This window comes from Pocillopora damicornis, chromosome 5 (genome assembly GCF_964200805.1).
Source record: "Pocillopora damicornis chromosome 5, jaPocDami1.2, whole genome shotgun sequence".
NCBI lineage: Eukaryota > Metazoa > Cnidaria > Anthozoa > Scleractinia > Pocilloporidae > Pocillopora > Pocillopora damicornis.
Window position 1 is genome coordinate 9,835,294 of NC_142674.1, and position 20,325 is coordinate 9,855,618.

Sequence of the window (20,325 nt, forward strand, 5' to 3'; positions counted from 1 at the left end):
TATTCAAGATTTTAGCCACCTAACCTTGCAGCTAAAATTATTCTAATCAATTCTTCTTCAAATTGTTGAATTGAACTTGCAACCAAACCTACACAAAACAAGACCCCACGGAAGTACCGCTAAAACCCAGCACAAGACACACGTACGCATTGCGGACCTATTTTTACTTTTGGCAAATGCCTCCCTATTTAGTACCCTGATATGATCAGAATTTGATTCTTTGCGTCTATTAAAAGCCTGCCTTTTAGATTCTCTTGTTTTTTCAATATTTTCTGATCTCTTTGCTTGCGGAGCTGTTTTGCTTATTTCTGAACTCTTTATCTCTTCTTGTTGCTATGCATTCCTTCACATAAGCTTTGCCCTCCTGTTCTTTGGTTACATCTACTGTTTCATTATTATTTGTCATTCCACAGTAATCTTGATGTTTCTCTATCACGGCAGGCACCTTTGATAATACAAGTGGACTTTGACCTACTTCTCTGTTTCTGTAATTTTCCATGACTTCTGCTACCATCCAGTAGTTCTTCTAACTGCGTTTTGTTCTGCTTTGCCTTACAAGTGTTTTCATTAGATATCATGAACAAATCAGTTTTCCTACTGATGTTTCCAGTAGTTTTGAGCTTCTGTTTGATTCATAGTTTTGCTGATATGAGTGCTCATAGGTTCGCTCAAAGGTTTGCTCAAAGTTTTGCTCATAAGATTCACTTGCAAAAGGCTCACTATCCATAAACCCCTGTGAGCTTGAAGGATCGATGAGACGTCTCCGAGAGTGAAAGACTGTTTGCATTCAATGCTCATAATCACCCCTTCAGTCTTTCAACAGTTTTGACTACAGGTGCATGTGCTGCCATGATGAGTATTAATCAAACTCTCTTGAAGAAAAGTGTTTCTACACTTCACGTATCCACAACTAAAAACAGTATAGGACACACAAGGACAACAATGTCAAAGAAGGTTGTAACTTGCACTTGTTATCAAGAGCATGGGAGAAGACTGATTACAAACCCAACATGGCCATCAGGATCAACAGAAACAAGAAAGTGCCCTATCAGTGTGAAAAAGACCTTTGGTGGAGCCACAATCACAGTGTGGACTGCTTTCATTTAACTTCCTCTTGCCCTCTTTTGCCAGCAACGAGACAAATTTTGCACTTACTTTGAGGAGGGCCTGAGTGCCTCAGAGGCATTTCATCATCATGAGACACAATTGATGAAGGATCCAGTAACTCTAATGTTATTGGCTGACCACCAATATGTCCTTCTCTATATGGTGTAAACAATTTGTACAAGAAATGGTTGATTGAAAAGAAAGAGTTATCCAATGGATCACCAATGTTTGATCAACTTGAGAAAATTGTAGAGGACTACAACAGAAAAAATGCTAATGTAGGAGGAAAGTGTTTCTTGTAAAGGGTCCAGGGTCATGGTGCTAACCAAAAGCATTTGATATTATCTATATGCACCCCTCTCATGTAATGTGTACACACAACTAGGCAGGCTGAAGAGATGACATTTATGGATTCATCATGGAGCCTTGATTGATACAACAATCCAGTTCAAATTATGTGTACTCATCATCCCTGTGGAGCACTACCTCTTGCAGTCTGGGTAACTTCAACTCAATCTCAATCATGCCCGGAATGCTGCTTAAAACAACTGAAAGCAATTCTTCCAAGCCATACTTTTGGAGGAAAGGGTCCTGAAAAGGGACCTGACATTTTCTTGTCTGATGCTGACACTGGGCAGAGGCAAGCTCTGAGAGTCCACTGGAAACAGGCAACACTCCTTTAATGCATCAAGCAACGTGGCAGTGGCTAGTGAACTCCAAGTGCACCATTTCAAAAGATGACAGGCAAGACCTCATGTCCATAATGTAAGACCTTGTGTCTGCCAAGACACCACGAATTTGAAGAAATCAAGGACCTTCTTGTATCAGACACTATTTTACAGAAATATTCTCTGTATCAAGAATATTTGAACAGAGTTATAGAGAGAAGGAAGGAATGAGCACTTTGTTGCAGAACCGATCTCAGAACAAGAAGTAACAATACAGGCAACTAGACAGACTGAATGATCTTTGTTTCAAATGTGTTGTTCTAGGAAGAATGAGAGCTTACAACCTTATTGAGCCATTCTGGTTCATCACTGAAGACCTAGGAATGCACTTCCAATGAAAGCCTCTCTCCTTGGCTTTTGGTAAACCACAAAATTTACACCTTGCAGCCTGCTGCAGAACTGCAAGCTCTGTTAGTAAAAGTACCATGACCATGGATGAAAAGAATCCATGCAATTTCCATGTGCCAAGAAGAGATGACAACACCATCTGGCTTTAAAATTAAGAATCAGCAACATAAACTTTAACATAAACAGCAAAAGAGAGATTCAACCTTTCTATCCATGCTGTTGGAAACAATAGGAATTTCAGTGTTAGCCTGTTTGTAGGCTTCCAACAAAAGGAAATTGAAATTAAGCTGACTTCTATGGAGACCAAGAAAAGGATGAAGAACAGCAAATGTTACTACCCATGCTTGACTCTCTGGAAAGTGAGACCATGGAAACCAATGACAGCATTACTGATGGAGCTTTGCCAAATAATGAAGGCAAATCATCAAAGCTTCAACAACAAGTTTCCCAAACTTTTTTGTTTAAAAAATTTGAGGCCATGTTTCCTTGATGCTGCTGTTTCTAGTATTCCCCAGTGAAATGAACCTGTGGCAAAAAAGGTCACACAAGCAAGGAAAGGCTTGGACATAAATTCAGTAAGCTTAGCTACTGAATTTAGTCTGGTTTCTATGCTCCTTCGGAAAATGATCCCAAAAAAAAATTGCCAACCAAGACCAGGTTGAGCCTGTGATAAAAACAGTGTCATGCTGTCTTTCCTGTGTTTACGTACCAAAATGGAAGACTCATGAGTGGACTCTATGATAATACAGTCAGTCTTATAAATTTTTTTCAGCTAGTTCAGAGAAGTTAAGCATTACTGTAAATAAAATGAACCTTATAAATGTAACCTTGTGCAAGTTTCTTGGTGCAAGTCACACCTGTTGTTATTAAAGAAATGCTTGGGATATTCATCGAATAACAATGCTTAGACCAGGTTTGGGAGAGGAGGGTGGGTGGGTGAACCTCTACAACAGTTTTTGTGTCTACTGCACATACACAGGTAGACACTAAGACAGAAAAAAGTTTGTTGACTTGTTGATATGCAATGACTGATCAATAAGTGATCTGTGATGTTGAGGAGAGTCGGTCAGGCCAATTCCGACTAATCATATGTGAAATCGCAATGAGTGACCCACATGTGCTTAACCCTTTGCATACCAGGTAGTTTAGTGTTAACAACTGGGTTGAAAACGTAAATTAGCCACCGTAAAGGGTAAAAAAGCTTTTTTTTACCCTTTACGGTGGCTAATTTACGTTTTCAACCCAGTTGTTAACACTAAACTACCTGCTATACTCTCCCACCCACGCAGCACCACAGTTTCTTTAGAAACTTACCCCTTTATTCCTTTGCATACCAACTGGCCATATATGGCCAGCTAATCACAACTCCCCTCTCGGAGACCATAAAACGAGATCTAAGGGCCTGGACGCAATTATTTCATTCTGTGCCAGATTACATGAAGTTATTTTGCAGTTTTGCTCGATTTTCGCTTAAATTGAGACGAATTTTGAGAGTTTCTTATAAGTTAAACATTTTCAGCACAGTGATTTAAAAATGGCGGCTCTCAACCCCGATCGCACACTCGATTTTTGCTCCGCAAACGATCAAAGCAATGTGGAAATTCGCTTTCTTGACGAGGATGACTTCCCTCTTATAAACATAATGGAGCATTGAGCCTCTGAAGAAGAATTTTACTGCGATGAATCACAATCCAGCGAACAGGAGTCCAGTGAAGACTCGGCTGATGAGAGCACACAGGAGGTAATGGAGGTCGTGGAAAGAGAGTGGTCCAGAGAAATTAAACGAAGAAGAGATATTGACTTTAAAGAAAACCCTGGAATAAATGTAAACACCAGAGATCTTAAATCGTGTTTGGATTTCTTCTCACTTTTCTTTACACCAGAGGTATGGCAGTTATTAGTTAGTCAGACCAATTTGTATGCAGAACAGAAAAGAGGCCCGAGGGAAAGTTCTGGATGGTACCCAGTCACTGTGGATGAAATGAAAGCTTGGCTAAGTCTTTATTTAGATATGGGCCTAGTCACTAAACCAAGTATCAGTTCTTATTTGCATAATTATGCTAATTAGGTGGCTCGTGACGTCACAAAAGTATCATATCCCATAATTTCTCTAACTCATATGAAAGCATATTTTCCTAGCTTTCTAAATATGTATAGGTCTGCAGGTGTCTGTAATAAAGAACAGACTTGGCAAGCATTGTTGTAACTACATGTATGCCTATTTTTGTGTGAAATAAATACCACCCCCCTTGGTATGCAAAGGGTTAATCTGTGTTGCCAAGGAGTCAGTCACATGTTTAATTTCAACCAATCACAAGTGAAATTGCACAAAGGACTCACCTGCATTAGAGTGTGTGGGTTCTGCAAGCTCATGTTTTCGACAAGGTTGATTGAGTATTCTTTAGTTCGTGCATGTCTTCGACACAGGTCCACTGATTTTCTGCAAGCTCAAGTAGTCATCAGTTTGTGCGTGTTCTTGACAAGGTCCATTGTCTCTTCTGCAAGCTTGAGTATTCATCAGTCCGTGCGTGTTTTCAACAAGTTCCATTGTGCCCCAAGGATTGTGTTCAGTGCAGAGTGTGTGGTCTTCTGATAAGTTTTGTTCTATAAACTTCTGCTCCAAAGCTGGAGGAACAACTCTTAGACATTCTGGATTGATACTTGTTTTATGGGCCGTTGGAAATCATCACAAAATGACCTTCCTTTGCACGGAACCAATGATGGTTTGTGCAGTTCCCAGTGTTTAGAAAAAGTGTCAAAATCGAAATCTCTGCTTATTGTTTGCAGAATTCGACCCACCTTGGTCACAAAGTCAGCCTGAACTATCACAGTTACAAGATCAGAATACTAAAATGAGCTCTCCATTCAAGGGATTCACAACTATGCCATTCACCAGGTACATGTACACCTTTCCAGGATTAGGTCTACATTATCTTTTTTTCTAGCTTGGGCAGAACTTTTAAATTTGGTTTACTGTCAAATTTATCATGGTTAAGTAAGCGACTTTGCAATTTATTTTTCTCTAAAAATCTTATCCAGTCCTTGGGAAGTTGGGCTCAACATGTGGTTGTTGTACGTAGTGTTCAAGTGAAATCTTCTACAGTTATGGAAATGCAGTTAATGGTGAGCTTATGCACTGGTATGTTTCGTTTGTTTCAGACCCGCTTTTTTAAAAAAAATTTATTTTTAAGACAACATCTATACTATCAGTTTCTTGTGTACTTTCGAGTTGTGGAAAATCATGTTCAATGTGTGAAATGTTTACATTAAGTGGATGTAAATATCGATTGCAGGACAACAGTAAGAAGCAAGGAAAGATACTACAAAGTTTGTAAATCTAGGGACAGGGAACCTTCTAGGATTATTAACAGGAAGATTTTTAAATCCATGAAAAAAAGAACTGGTAGATAAAGAAAAATTTAAGTCCATGAACAAAGAACTGGTAGAAAAAGTTCAGTTGCATAGTCTATTAATGTTTCATTATATAAGAAGTATGTATCCACTCTTGCAGAAAACTTCAATACCCCAAATAAGATATTATTTAATGATTTATTTTATAAATAAGTCCACGCAAAACATGAATTTCTTTTTGCAGTTTCCCCACATAAAAGCAACATGCAGCAAAAAAAGGCAGTAGACACATGTACGCTTTGCATACCTTTTGTTAATGTCTGGAGATATGGGAAAAAATATCTATATATTCCATGTTCGAACACATGCCGTGATCTTTTTATGAAAAAGTTCTGTGATTATTCTGGATGCGTGAAGTCTTAATTGAGGCCATGAAAGTTTTAAAAGTTTACGACGTTGCAACTACTTCAACCTTAACCATTGTGACACAGACAAAAGGTTTTGGAGGTACTATGGCAAGAAATCTTAAAGGTATACATGTAACTAAATTCATTTTTAAAGCATACTAATTTAAATTTAAAATTTATTGCAAGGATTTTCTTTAGAAAAGAAAAAAAAAGGACAGCACATGCATGTGCTGCTAAGAAGGATGGGTTTTTAAGCAATTTAGTCTGGGATGGGGTATGGAAATCGGAAAGTTTTTGTGTTGTCATGGAATTAATTATGTTAAGATTTTCCATAATAGATTGAGCTAGAGACAAAATCCAGAAAAGAAGCATCAAGAAACCTCAGGAGTGATTTACAGTAAGGAAAAGCTGAAGGGGAATGTTGCATATGCATTTCTCTGCCAAAGCCTGATCACCACAAGAACCATCCTTTTGGACAGGTTTGTACTAAGTAATACAGTTAAACTATGTTAACATGAACACTGAAAGAACCACAGACACTGTCCATGGTAATGGGGTTTCTGTATTAAGATGTACTGAATGATACCTTTTCTAGTTGGCACTGTGACATATTAACTTTCAGCGAGAATCTGTGGATTGGACAAAAAAGAGCATCTATGCTGTTCATATTGACACATTAGAATAAATAGAAAGACAATGTGGGACCTTTCCATATGGAAAAGGAAAAATGTCTGAAGTAACAAGTTGTCAAAATAGAGTGGGTATCCCTCAAAAAAGGGGATTTGACCATACATGAATTTCAGATTAGGTTACCTTAAGCACCACGCAAGACCTTCAGACATTGAAAGAGCTTAATGCAACCACGGAGATGGTTGTGAAGATGTGAAGAAAGTATTGAAAAGCGATTATTTGGAGTAGGTGATGGAGGGGAGGTGATAACTGATTCATAAAAAAGAAGAATTTACAGATGCAATGGTCGGAATGTTTTGGCTGGTAAGTCATACAACCGATTCCATACAGTAATTATTCATTCTTAAAGGGTGGGAGATGATCGAAATCGCTGCCCCCACCTCGTTGTTTTGAACGGTTGGACTTATACTCAAGAAAGAGGTGGCGCCATGTACAGTTCTTGGCCAATCAGTTTTGGATAAGGTGGCGCTCAGAATATTCCTCACAGTTTCAGCAGAGACAAAGATGGAATACATCCCAACGGGACAGTAGAGTAGGAGATATAGTCCTACTTCAGGACGACGACTTGCCAAGAAACCAGTGGCCCCTTACACGTTTGACCAAGGTCTTCCATAGCAAAGACGGTTGTATTCGCAAGGTCCAACTCCTATTAACACAAGAAGGAAGACGGAAGTTTTTGGAACGACCAATCCAAAAAACGATTTTGTTACTTGCTCAAGAGGCCGCAGACCAGGATGTCATCCCCGCCTGAGGAGCGAGTATCAAGGACAATTAGATTTCCATCTGAACTGTGTTAAGTAAATGATTTCCATTTAGGGGAGCCATGTAGCGGCACCCATGTTCCCCCCTTTTTTACGTCATGTATGCGTCGCAGATTTCTGCTCATTCGTGCTAGTTTTGTTATATTATTGACCACGCGGTCCGATGCTAGAGCCCGGAAAGGCGTAAGTTTTTACCTTTCTGCTTGCCGTTTTCCAGTTTTTCTGTATACCAACTGTACATCTGTATATCTAGTTTGACAGATTTACTTCTTTAGTGATTTGGAGATGTATTACGCGTGTGGATTTGTGATTAAAGCTATGATAATCTGTTCAAGTCAAATGGGTGTTTTGGATTTCTGACCCGCACTGGCATAGTAATCATAAACAAGAAGATGACTTGGGGTGACTATGTTGAAGCCATATCAACTAAAATCAATCAAAGACTTGGCTTGCTGAAACGAATAAGTTATTTACTGCCACTTGAAATGCGGATTACTCTGTACAACAGCCTAGTGCACCCGCTGTTTGATTATGGCGATACTATCTGGGGTGATAAGGGCAATGCTACTCTTCTGAATGAGTTGCAGCTCCTGCAAAACAAGGCTGCCAAGATTATTCTCAGTTTACCTAGTTTTTACTCTTCTACGGAGGCATTAAAAGAACTTTGTTGGCCAACACTTTTTAAACTTAGGTTATTTCACCGCTGTGTCTTCATTTATAAATACGTAAATGGCATTATAGATTTTAAGTTTGATACAAAGCTAATCAGTGACATCCATTCTTATAATACTCGTGGCAAATCCAATTTTTACTTACTGTGAGTTAGGTGCAATAGATCGTTTTCACGTGACGTCACATCATTTCCGGTCGGCCATATTGGTGTACCACTTTCGATTGCGTAATCCCCGTAATTTTTCCTCAATTATCATTCCCACAAGTAAAATGGATTCAAAAGAGAAAGAAAAAGGGTCCCAGAACAAAAGCGGGGTCGACTATTCTTTTCCGATATCCGAATACGCGAAGCAGCTGGATTTTCCAGTCAGAGATCAATATTTACAGAAAATAGCGGCAATTGGAATTGATCCAGTTTTAGTCGAAGGGAAGGACTTTAAGCCGGACTGTTTGCCTCCTGTTGAATCCACAGATATTTTGTGTTATCTTGTCTTGGAGACAAGTTTCTACACTCAGAAACAGTTTAAAGCTTTCCGAAGTCTTGAAGCATATCACCAAATGGTCTCTGGTTATATCGCAAGCGTGTAAGGCCACATAATCGCCGACAAGTTTCATGTTTTAGCAAAGGTGAGACATTCCCAGCGTATGAACGACTCTCTTATTTCATGTTGGGTTATCACGGAAAGAGAAGGAACAATTTTGTTTGCACACTGCTTAGGTTGCAAGGCTGGCCTGGCAGAAACCTGTTCGCATATAGCAAGCCTGCTATTTTATCCTAAAATTCCACAGTTCTCAGTTAAATATTTGTCTGATGTTCATCCTCCCCAAGCTTGGGAAACATAGGAGATTGTACCTTGTGGAGTTATCCCAATCAGCACCTTAACAGTGTTATGGTTTTTGTACGATGACCATGTCTGTGCTCTTGTGAGCAGATTTGATGGTCTATTAATAAATACTTCGAAACAATCAATAATCACGGTAGTTTTGTTTCCAAATGAATATTTAAAACACTGTGGCATAGTTCGCCATAAATCCTCACGTTCAGGCCCGTTGATAAGTGGAGCCAGGCGTACATCTAGCGCTACCATCCAGGATGAAAAAATCCTTGAAACTGTTGAAAGGGAGACATTGAAGCGATATGAAAGATCTTGATGTGGTGCGTCAAGTTTAAGTTTTATCAAAGTCATGACAAACTCTTGAAATGTGGCCAGATTCTGGGACTTGTAAGCAACAAACGGAGAAACATGTTCGAAAAAATTTTGCAGGATATCGAAGGAAGGCAACCCAGTGTAGAATTTAACTTTTTCTTCGTTTTGTACAAATTCCCACCGATCAAATGGTTTCCGGTCAATGTTTAGAGAGCTGAATAAATATTCAAACTCTTCAGTTTGTGTGCCAGCTTCAACTGTTAATTTTTTCTCTTCGTCCTCATTTCCTTCAAAGCTGAGGTTTGAAACCTGTTCACCGGGCTCATTAAGTTTCTGTCTCTTCGCCGTTCGCTCTAGTTCTAGCTCTCGCTCTCTCTTTTCAAAAGCCGGCTTCTTCACCAGTTCACGTTCCCTCGCTCTCTCGTTTCGTTTTGCCGCCGCTTCTTTATGATCTGCTCAATCAGTAGCTTTCTTGTGTCCCAAAAGCAATGTTGGAACCCAGTCAATATTAAATTTATCCTAGCTCTTAGCTGCCCTTCCTGAAACAAAATGCTTTTCGCACACACGATCGTTTTCTAAGATCTCTTCGGTCAGATCGTCATGGCTTATCCCTGAAATCCCACGCGATCTTCTTTCTTCGGATAGTTTCTGTGCCTCTTCGCCTTGATTTGCGACCGCAGAAGGCACCCTTGCAAAGTACAACCCTTTATCTCGTCCACTTTTGCTGTCACAGCCAACGATCAGACACAAAACCATGTTCCACGCGAAGGACGCTTCTAGTTTGTTTACAATTGAGGTACACCAATATGGCGGAGTAGCAATGGTAGTCAAGGAATTGGTCACGTGAGTGAAAACGATCTATTATGGAAAACAGCGCCTTTCATATCAAGGACTGGGAGAATGGAACAGTCTTGACAAGTCAATACATGATATGAGGTCACTTAATTTTTAAGCAAGCCTTGAAGACCGCAATTTTTTAACTCATTTTATAATGTAATTTTATTGAACATTTTAAAATTGTATTTTAAACTATTTTTAACCTTTCAAATTTAACATTTTTCTTTTTTTTGGCACACCTTGGTGATGTGAACTCCCTGGATAAATAACATTATTATTATTATTATTATTAGGAAGTACTCTTAACCTTCAGAAAATTTGCCACTGGTGTTGTTCTTCTAGGCGCAGATGCAAGCATTCTTCTCAGCACAGGAGAGTTAGGCAAAAAAACACAGAAACCATACTTAAATAGCAAATCCAGAAAAGTAAAACCAGTTTCTGGGATCCAACCCAGTGACTGAAGATTAAAACATTCAGTTCTGTGGCAAAGAAAGTTGCAGTGAGCAAACAGAAAGACGAGACTGTAACTGTTAATGCTGATTGTGAGCATTTTGGTCGCCTTCTGGTTGCTGCAAGGAATAGGGATATTGATCTCAAAGAAGTTCTTTCTTATGAGCTTTGAAATGTACCAGTCCCACTTGTACATCCTCATGGCAGCCTCAGGAATACGACAAAAAGTACCCAAATACACGTCCTTGAAAACAATGTCACATGTAGATGAAGCCTGCTTTCATCACAACATCCTACAGCACGTCTAATTGATGCGATGGCTCTCATTCAGATGGTTAGATCGGCAAGGTCTGCAACATTTGACTAGTTATTGCAGAAATGCAGAGTGGACCTGATTTTCGACCAGTATAGACATGTCTCCATCAAGGCAAGGGAATGCAGCAAGAGACGAGAATCAAGCTCATTTGAAATCAACATTGACAGTGGATCCATGCCAATACCGTGGCAATGGTCAAAATCCATCTCAAAACCAAAGAACAAACAAGACTTAGCTGCCTTTCTCTGTGAGTCCTTAAAAATTAACTTACTAGCACATTTAGGCCCTCTCCAGAGGGTCATGAAAATGTGGGACCAAACACTGACACTTTTAATATTGCATAGCATGATTTTTTTAAAAACCCCTTGTGCTCAAAATCATGTTCCAAATTGGGAGATGAAACTACAACAAGTCAGGAATCATTTTGAACTAGACAATGATTCATATGATCCTATGACTAGAGATAGAGAAGAGTGGATGATACTTTCTGATTTCCATAATTCCAATATCAATTTCAGTTCTGATATTCCTCAACATGACTCAGTTGACTGACATTCGAGCCTCGCTAACTAGACAGATCAGGAGATAGGGGAAATGCCAAATTGGATCAAATAAAAAATGCTTTGAACTAGAACATGTAGACAAATAACAGAAACAACAGAAACTTGCATTGGACAAAATACGAAATCATTCCAATGCATTCCAATGGGACTAATGATCTTAAAACCAGGGAACCAAAGGCTGTTGCCGAATCGATAGTCGACCTCGCGAGACAGATCGAGAGCACCTGCGATACTACAGTCACGCTGTCGGAGCTTGTATGCAGAAAAGATAAGCTTGACCAGGCCGTAAAAACAGCCAACAAGCATCTAGAGAAGTTCTGCCATCAAAACGGATGGAAATTAATTCATCATGAGAACATATCTTATAATGGACTCAACAAAGGTGGACTGCACTTAAACTCTAAAGGTAATGTACAGTTTTATAATAATTTTAAATCGCACCTAGAATGAGATAATGTGCTGTCCGTCAATGCCGTGCGAAATCGATCAAGCAGCCAAAGGGGCGTAAAATCTGCCTCAATATTGCCACCTTTGCGTGGCTTTAGAATGGCCTCACTCAATATAAATCAATTAACTACACATATAGACGAACTAAGAATCCTATTAGCAAACAACGATATAGATATTATTTCTATAAACGAAACAAAACTGAACGAGAGCATTCAAGATCACGAAGTTCATATTCCGGGATACGAAATAATTCGCCGCGATAGACTTACGAAAGGCGGCGGGGGGGTATGTTTCTACGTTAAAAATTCAATCAACTTTACAGTACGATCTGATCTACATATGGATGCATTAGAGAATCTTTGCTTGGAAATCCATAAGCCAAAAACAAGACCTTTTGTGATTGTTACGTGGTATAGACCACCTGACTCTCCTATTGGCATTTTTTCACCTTTTGAATCCCTAGTTGGGAAATTGGATAGTGAAAATGTAGAATTTTTTGTACTGGGAGACATGAACTGTGACATGGTTACTGCACGATATGACAATGATACATCCAAATTAAAGAATATTGCTGATGTCTACGGACTCGAGCAACTCATCGCTGAACCAACGAGGATAACACCCACCTCGTCAACTTTAATTGATTTAATTTACACCAACTGCTCGGATAAGATCGCCTGTTCGGGAGTTTGTCATGTTGGGATAAGTGATCATAGCATGGTGTATGTTTATAGAAAACTTTCTCTGAACGGGATGTCGAATGGACATAATTCAATAACATACAGAAATTTCCGAAAATTCGATTGCCAAAATTTTCGAGATGATATTCAGTCTCAATGTTGGAATAATGTATATGAGTCTTCCGACCCAAACGAGATGTGGCAGCAATGGAAATGTACATTTCTAGCTATCGCTGACAAACATGCCCCACTGAAAACGATGCGCGTTCGTTCACGAAGTTCTCCGTGGATTACCGCTGGGTTGAAAGACTTGATGCATAATAGAGATATATTAAAAATCAAAGCAATCAAAACAAATGATCCCAACAATTGGGCAGTGTTTAAGAAACAAAGAAATTTAGTCAATAAGTACGCTCAGCAAAGCAAGTTTATTACCAAAATATTTTTAACAAGCACACTAGCGACTCCCGAAAGACCTGGCAGACTATAAACGAGCTAACTTCACGTAAATCTGGGAAAATGTCAGTGACATCACTAAAAGTGAATGGATTAACGATAACTAATCCACTGGAGCTATCAAACGAATTCAACAACCATTTTGCTAATATTGGTCCAAAACTTGCCAGTGAGATAGATTTTGATAGTAGTAGCTATAAACGATATCTTGCCGGTACAGATAAACGGTTTGAGCTCCAACCTACTAATCCAAATAAAGTATTTTCACTTTTAAATAAACTAGACAAGTCAAAAGCAACGGGCCTTGACACAATATCTGCTAGGTTTATCAGGGAATGCGCTGACCTTATTTGTGTGCCGATATGTGATATTTTCAATCAATCTATTAGCCAAGGGAAGTTCCCAGATGATTGGAAATATGCAAGGGTTACACCTCTCTTTAAACAGGGTAACCGCGATGATGTCAACAATTACCGCCCAATATCGGTGATTCCAATAGTGGCGAAAGTGTTTGAAAGGATAGTTTACGATCAATTGTATGCCTATCTGGAAGAACATGATATTCTATATCAAAATCAATCAGGGTTTCGTGCTACTCATTCAACTGTAACAGCATTGTTGGAAGCGACAGATTCTTGGGCATATAATATTGACAACGGGAAAATCAATGGAGTCATTTTTCTAGATTTGAAAAAAGCTTTTGACACTGTTGATCATCAGATCCTCCTATCGAAATTAAACTATTATGGCATACATGGCAAATCTTTCAAATGGTTTCAGTCATACTTGGAAAACCGCACACAGAAATGTTCTGTGAACGGGTCGCTGTCCAGCAGCTGCTCATTAACTTGCGGCGTCCCCCAGGGGACCATCCTCGGTCCACTATTGTTTTTATTATATATCAACGATCTTCCAAATTGTTTATCAAATTGTGAGCCGAGGATGTATGCTGACGACACACACCTTACATATGCGGGCGGTGATCTTGAGAGTATACAGCTTTGTCTGAATGAGGACTTAACAAACGTTTTCAACTGGCTACAAGCGAATAAACTCACACTGAATATGACAAAAACCGAATTCATGCTAATAGGGTCAAGGCAGAGACTGGGTACTCTCACAGCTTCACCAACAATTAGAATGAACAGCACTCAGGTGAGCCAGGTTACTTCTACAAAATCGCTTGGTGTGATTATAGACGATAGGCTCGATTGGCATAGTCACATCGAAAAATTAACAAAAAAGATTGCCTCTGGTATCGGGTGCCTAAAGCGAGTCAGGCATCTGATCCCAGCATTGACCTTACATCTGCTTTACCAAGCTTTAGTAAAATCTCACTTTGATTACTGTGACATTGTCTGGGGTAGCTGTGGGATAACGCTACGAGATAAGCTGCAGAAATTACAGATTAGAGCAGCCCGTGTTTTGACATTTTCCAGCTATGATGCCGATGCAACTAAGCTACTTGAATTTTTAAGTTGGAAAAATCTGACAAGCCAGCAGGAAATTCATAGAGTTACCATGGTTTTCAAATGTCTGCACGGGCTAGCTCCTGAATATCTTAATTCTAAGTTTAAATGGCGTAACTCTGCTTATGACCTCAGGGACTCTGAAAATAAACTCAATGTTCCTCTACCTCGCACTAACTATTATCGAAAAAGCTTTAGCTATAGTGGAGCCACATTATGGAATAGTCTTCCATGTGATATAAGGAACACAGTCTCTGGGGTTATTTAAACGCAAGATCAATGCCACTCTATAACGCACGGCATTCACGGAAAACAGCTTTTAAATATTAGTTAGTGTTTTAATTTTTAAATAGTTTTAGTTAATGTAATTGCTGATGAATTGTTTCGTGCTTAAATAAAGATTATACTATACTATACTATGCAAACAGTCCAAAAGAACCTCTTTTCTTTATCATAAATGGAGTAGCAAGAACTGGAAAGAGTTGTCTGATAAATGCAACTCCTTCAGAAAAAATGTGTTGTTACTGCAAAAGCATCTTTTAATATCAATGGTAAAACAATCCATTTCTTTTTTTAAATTCCCTGTTACAAATTCACACAAAGATTTGTCTGGTAAAAGCCTTGTCCAGTTACAAGAAAAAGTATTGAATGTAGACTATATCATGATTGATGAGTATTCTATGCCTGGACAATCAATGTTTAGATGGATTGACAGATGCTGTAAGAAAGCTACTGGTTTAAAGCAGCAGTTCTTTGGTCATCAAATATGGCCCACAAGGACAGTTGTGAATGAGACAATGCCTCAGAACTTTAAGGATTCCTACCCTCAAACAAGAGTTATAAAAGATTGCAATGAGCTGTTTACAGAAATGCCAAGCTCTCTAAGATCACAGAGCAAGACATACACCTATTACCAACACCATAACACTGCCAAGGGATTAGTAGGCATTGCACCATCTGGAATGATTACATTTGTTTCTGATCTATATTCAGGAAGAACAAGTGATAAGGAGGCTACTAAAGATTGTGGAATACTCTCTTTACTTGAAGAGGGTGACAGCATTATGGTGGATAAGGGATTTGACATTGAGGATGTGCTACCAAAGAAAGTTTCTCTTAATATCCCACCATTTCTTAGGGAGAATGACCATTTGTCCCTGGAGGAGGAAACAGAGACAAGAAGGATTGCAGCACTACGCATACATGTAGGGCGAGCCATTCACAGAATCAAATGCTTTCAAATTTTGAAAAATTAAATTCCCATCATCAATGGCTGCTGACCGAAACAAAATGTGGGTAATTTGTGCATGCTTATGTAATTTTTTGCCACCAATCATTGCAGAAAGTGAGTAGAAAAAAAGAGGGAGAGGTAAAATCCCATGAAATGTATGTTACACCAGTACACCTTAGTACACTCTAATTCCATTGTTTTCTTGTGTCTATTTAACTATCACACTTAAAAGTTAAATTTTGTTTTGCTGGTTTAACAACTTCATTCTAACAACATGTACAGTGTATTCATAGAAAACAATAAAATTTTATTTTTAGAATGTTCAACATTTTCTATCCTTGAGCTCAAAGGTATCAGAGCAACAAACAGAGACTTGGCCCACCAGTTCCAAAACCGAGACAATTTTCCGACCTTTTCCCTTGGGCTAGAGTTCTTAAATGAGGCAGAAAAAGAGAAAAACAATGGAAAAGGGGACTCAGCATCACGATTCGCTTCATTGTCCAAGGGTGAAATGCAGCAAATTTTGATGGAAAGTCACTGATAAAACCAAACAAATGACAAACTGGTCTATTTCAACCTTCAAAGGTAAGCTTAAATTTTTCCCTTACAAAATTGTTAAATATGTTTTTACAGTTGTTCTCGGAAATAGTAAAACTCACAGAAAAATTGTCTGCAAAATTTAAAAAAAAATTGTTATATAAATATATTGTTTTTGCATAAATGCAAAAAAATGTTGGAGTAGTGCAGCCAATAAAAGTCCATTTAAGGTTTTTAGATTAACTCAAATGTTCATCCACAAATATCAAAGGAAATGTTGCAATCCTTGACCTAATTCACAAGGTACTGAGCAGAAAACAGTGTTAGCTTAGGAAGCATCTTTGATTTCCACAACTCAATATCTCTGGGTATGCATTACACAAAAAAATATTTCCTCGTATATACAACAAAGTCAATCCAGTCCAAACCTGTGATATTAAGAACACCTTGACACTGATAATAGTAGACATGTGACTGCTTCAGTGTAATTACTCCATCTGGATTTTTTTTGAGATAAAAGGATGAATCTTTGCAACATTCTTCAATTGTCATTTCTTTTTAAGGGAATGGGCATTTAATCTCAATGGCTTCTATTGAATTTGCTTCTCTATAAATAACGCCATCTGGGCTGCATGCAAGCCAAGGCCAGGAAGGGTTGATAATCAACCCACAGTCAGCAACCTCTTCCCCACTCTTGGACTTGTACATTTCATGAGCAACGTGTTCATTATCAATTCCCCACTTCAATAAATGGGACATCCTAGATGGTAGTGTACTTGTTTTATTTATACTTGCTACAACTTATACAATAGCAATACTCTCCCTTCGATTGATCACCCTCCCAAATAATGAGAATGTCTATCTTTTTTGTCTCTCCTTAAACCAATCTTTGCTTTATCATTGAAGCCTACCGGTAGTCAAGACCTCGATGGCCACAGCCTCATCTTTGCTAACACCAACATTGTTATCAATACGTTGTAGAGTTTCAGGTGAAATATTCAGCTCAACATCGAACTGTGGTATATTTTCAAATAATAACTATCTTTTGAAACTATCACCAGATTTTTCTTGGTTTTTCTTTTGAACTGTACAGCTTGTTTCAAAAGTGCTGTTTGGTTCAAAGTTATTACCAATCAAAGTTGCACATAATAATTGAGCTTTACCATTTTTTTGTAAAGATTTATATAAAGCTTTTATTTCATCAGTTTAAACATGAAGAATAGAAAAATTATTCAATCAAACCAATGAAACACCATCATAAAAAAATATGCAATATATAAATACAACAAAACACCTTTGGCAATTCCAATAAATACATAAAAATCTAGTACCTTCTTTGCATATGGTGGAGTAGAACAATAATTTTCTCGTTTTCACTGAACCAGTGGACACTTTCTTTTGTTTGTCTCTAGCATAATCAGCTTTCTCAAAAGTCAGTTCTTCAAACTTGACCACTTTTGTCGTACTACAGTTGGATGGAATACTCCACTGCTTGAGAACCTGAGTGCAAGACACATCATCTGGGACTTCTTTTGGTTCGAGATTTTTGTAGTCAAGAAAACGATACAACAGTGCAGTACCGTGCTTACAGCAACCACCTTGACCAGGTTTACAGTTGCATTTACTGAAAGCCACTTCATCAGATAGCTGGTCTAGATGACAGTAGACCAAATAGTTTTGTTGCTTCATTGAAGTAGAAACATTGGCTTTAACCAGAAAAAGCCATCTAACCCCACAGAGAATGTCAGGACTGGTGTTGTTGTTGTTCATCTCTCAAAGCAGTTCTCTTCTGGAGCTATTCCCATCATTTTGGCTCCCTAAATCAGCATGCTATAAATTCTCTGATGACAATCTGCTCTTTTTGAACCATTCTAGAGCTCTTAGGAGAGCTAGGGTTGGAAGAGACATTGGTAAAAGAATTGAACGAAGAACTTAGCAGGAAATTGTCAGCCATTTTGGTTGTGTCCTCGTGTACCGGTACACAAAGGAACGAAACATTAACGAACTGCGTCACAACTCCATGTATGGATATGAAAACAATAGGAATTCCCCCGTGTACCGGTACACCAGGACAGCCCCGCCATTTTGGTGGTTTTGATACTACTCTAACCACAATGCATTGGGCACTCCTGTATGCAAATTTTATATAGGGAGTTGAGAATCCATTTCAAGATACCCGGCTAATTACAATAATTTCTGATTCTTTATGATTACTACTAATTCTATTATTTAACATCTTAAATCATGGCTTAAAAGAAAGGTAAGCACATTTCACTCATCAAAAATAACACTGCCAGTAACATTCCATTATTATATGGCAAGGTAATTCAAAGAGCTATGATTGGTCAATTTGCAGTCCATAACTTACAATACAGACCAAAAATCAAAATTAAAAATTACCTAGGCATATAATAAATATCTTGCTAACCTCATTTGCTTGCTCCATTCCATAAGGCCCGGTTCAAATGTCGAACTTTACATGTGCCGAACCTAATACCTATTTGGGTCGACCTAAATAATTACGTTCAACAGTTGATTCAGTTGTCGAACTTAATTGAGTCGAACCAAAAAACCTGAACGATAAACTACGACCAGTATGGTCAGCGGTTACTGTTATGAGTCTTAGAGGATTAAACATTGCAGAGATGGCAGAGAAAAGCACAGTAAGCTATCTGGAAGAATTTCTTCTCGCTAATGCCATACGTGAAAGTAGAAGAAGGCGCCAAAACTTGCAAATGGTGTTGAAAAACCTAGCTGCATGGAGGAGGAAAGTATTGAATGTTTGTTTTCTTCTACTGTTGATTTCATCACAACAAAACGTCACTCCTGTGTCTCGCTCTTGTTGTCAGTTAACCAGAAACATTGGATGGTGGGAGAATACGTGGAATAACTATTCCAAGGCAAGATTTAAGAAAACATTTCAGGTTTCTCGTTCAACATTCAGGTACATATTAAATCGCATCGGCCCATTTCTTGCTAGAGAAACTGTGACAGAGGATCCAATTTCCCCAGAACTGAGGCTAGCACTTTGTTTATATTGATTAGGCCACAGAGATTATTTTTATACCGTTGCAGAGATGGCAGGTCTTGGAGTATCTACTGTCTGCTCTATCGTAAATGAAGTCTGCCAAGTCCTTGTTGACCATCTGCGGAGTGAGTGCGTGTCAAGTCATATGCCCAAGACTCGGGATGATTTCAAGAAAAAAAGTTAGATATGGATGAGTTTTGGCAATTCCCTTGCTGTTGGGCAGCAATAGATGGCTATCATATTCCCATTAAATGCCCTCCTAGTGGACTAGAAGCCTGCAAGGAGTATCATAACTTTAAGAAATTTTATTCTATAGTACTAATGGGGCTGGTAGGTTCCCATTACAGGTTTGTATGGGGCAGCTGTGGCTTCCCAGGTAACTCACATGATGCTGTAATTTTCGTTCAACAGACCTCTGGAACTCGATAAAAGAAAGTTTTATTCCAATGATTGGCAAAACTGTGAGGGATGTTACTATCCAGCCTCTCATTGTTGGAGACTCTGCATTTCCCCTTCGTTCTTGGCTACTGAAACCATATACCAATGCTGTATTGACACCTCAGCAGCATTACTTCAACTATCCAGCCCCTCATTGTTGGAGACTGCATTTCCCCTTTGGTCTTGGCTACTGAAACCATATACCAATGCTGTATTGACACCTCAGCAGCATTACTTCAACTATCGCTTGTCTAGAGCGCACATGGTCACAGAAGCTGCATATGGCCAACTTAAGGGGAGGTGAAGGGTCCTATTCAGGAAAAATGAAAGCAGCCAAGATCGAGCCCACATAACCACTATAGCATGCATGGTGCTTCACAATACTTGTATTATGCAGGGAGATGCCATCTCAAGGAAGCTTGATTTGTCTCTTAATGAAAGTGGTGGAAAGAGGAACAGGGACGAATTGAGAAAGTTGCTGCAGATGGGAGACTGTCTAAGCATAAGGGATGCTACTCAGGAGGCAGCCAGAATCAGAGATACGGTCTGTGAGAAATTATTGCGCAAGAAGCAAACAGGGAAAGTTTTGTAAACCCTAAATAACCCATGATAAGTGTAAGGGAACACTTCCCCTATTCATGCATGTAGTATCCACTTT

General features: G+C 38.8%; 3 protein-coding genes across 3 annotated transcripts in view; all 3 read left to right on the top strand.

Moving 5' to 3' along the window:
- Positions 1–11,835: 11,835 nt before the first annotated feature.
- Positions 11,836–12,998, top strand: LOC149045094 (uncharacterized). The gene has a single exon (XM_089205845.1). The coding sequence runs from the start codon at positions 11,925–11,927 to the stop codon at positions 12,996–12,998; it is 1,074 nt and encodes a 357-aa protein (XP_089061971.1). The 5' UTR covers positions 11,836–11,924.
- A 2,097-nt stretch (positions 12,999–15,095) lies between these two features.
- LOC149045095 (uncharacterized) lies at positions 15,096–15,689 on the top strand. Its single transcript, XM_089205846.1, has one exon. The coding sequence runs from the start codon at positions 15,096–15,098 to the stop codon at positions 15,687–15,689; it is 594 nt and encodes a 197-aa protein (XP_089061972.1).
- Positions 15,690–16,521: 832 nt separating this feature from the next.
- Positions 16,522–20,325, top strand: part of LOC113671211 (uncharacterized) — a 4,884-nt gene continuing 1,080 nt past the window's right edge. The window contains 3 exon segments of the mRNA XM_027187424.2: positions 16,522–19,405; positions 19,408–19,629; positions 19,632–20,325. The exon segment at positions 19,632–20,325 is cut by the window's right edge and continues 1,080 nt beyond it. Of these exon segments, the coding sequence (XP_027043225.2) occupies positions 18,817–19,405; positions 19,408–19,629; positions 19,632–19,861 (1,041 nt within the window). The 5' untranslated portion in view covers positions 16,522–18,816 and the 3' untranslated portion in view covers positions 19,862–20,325.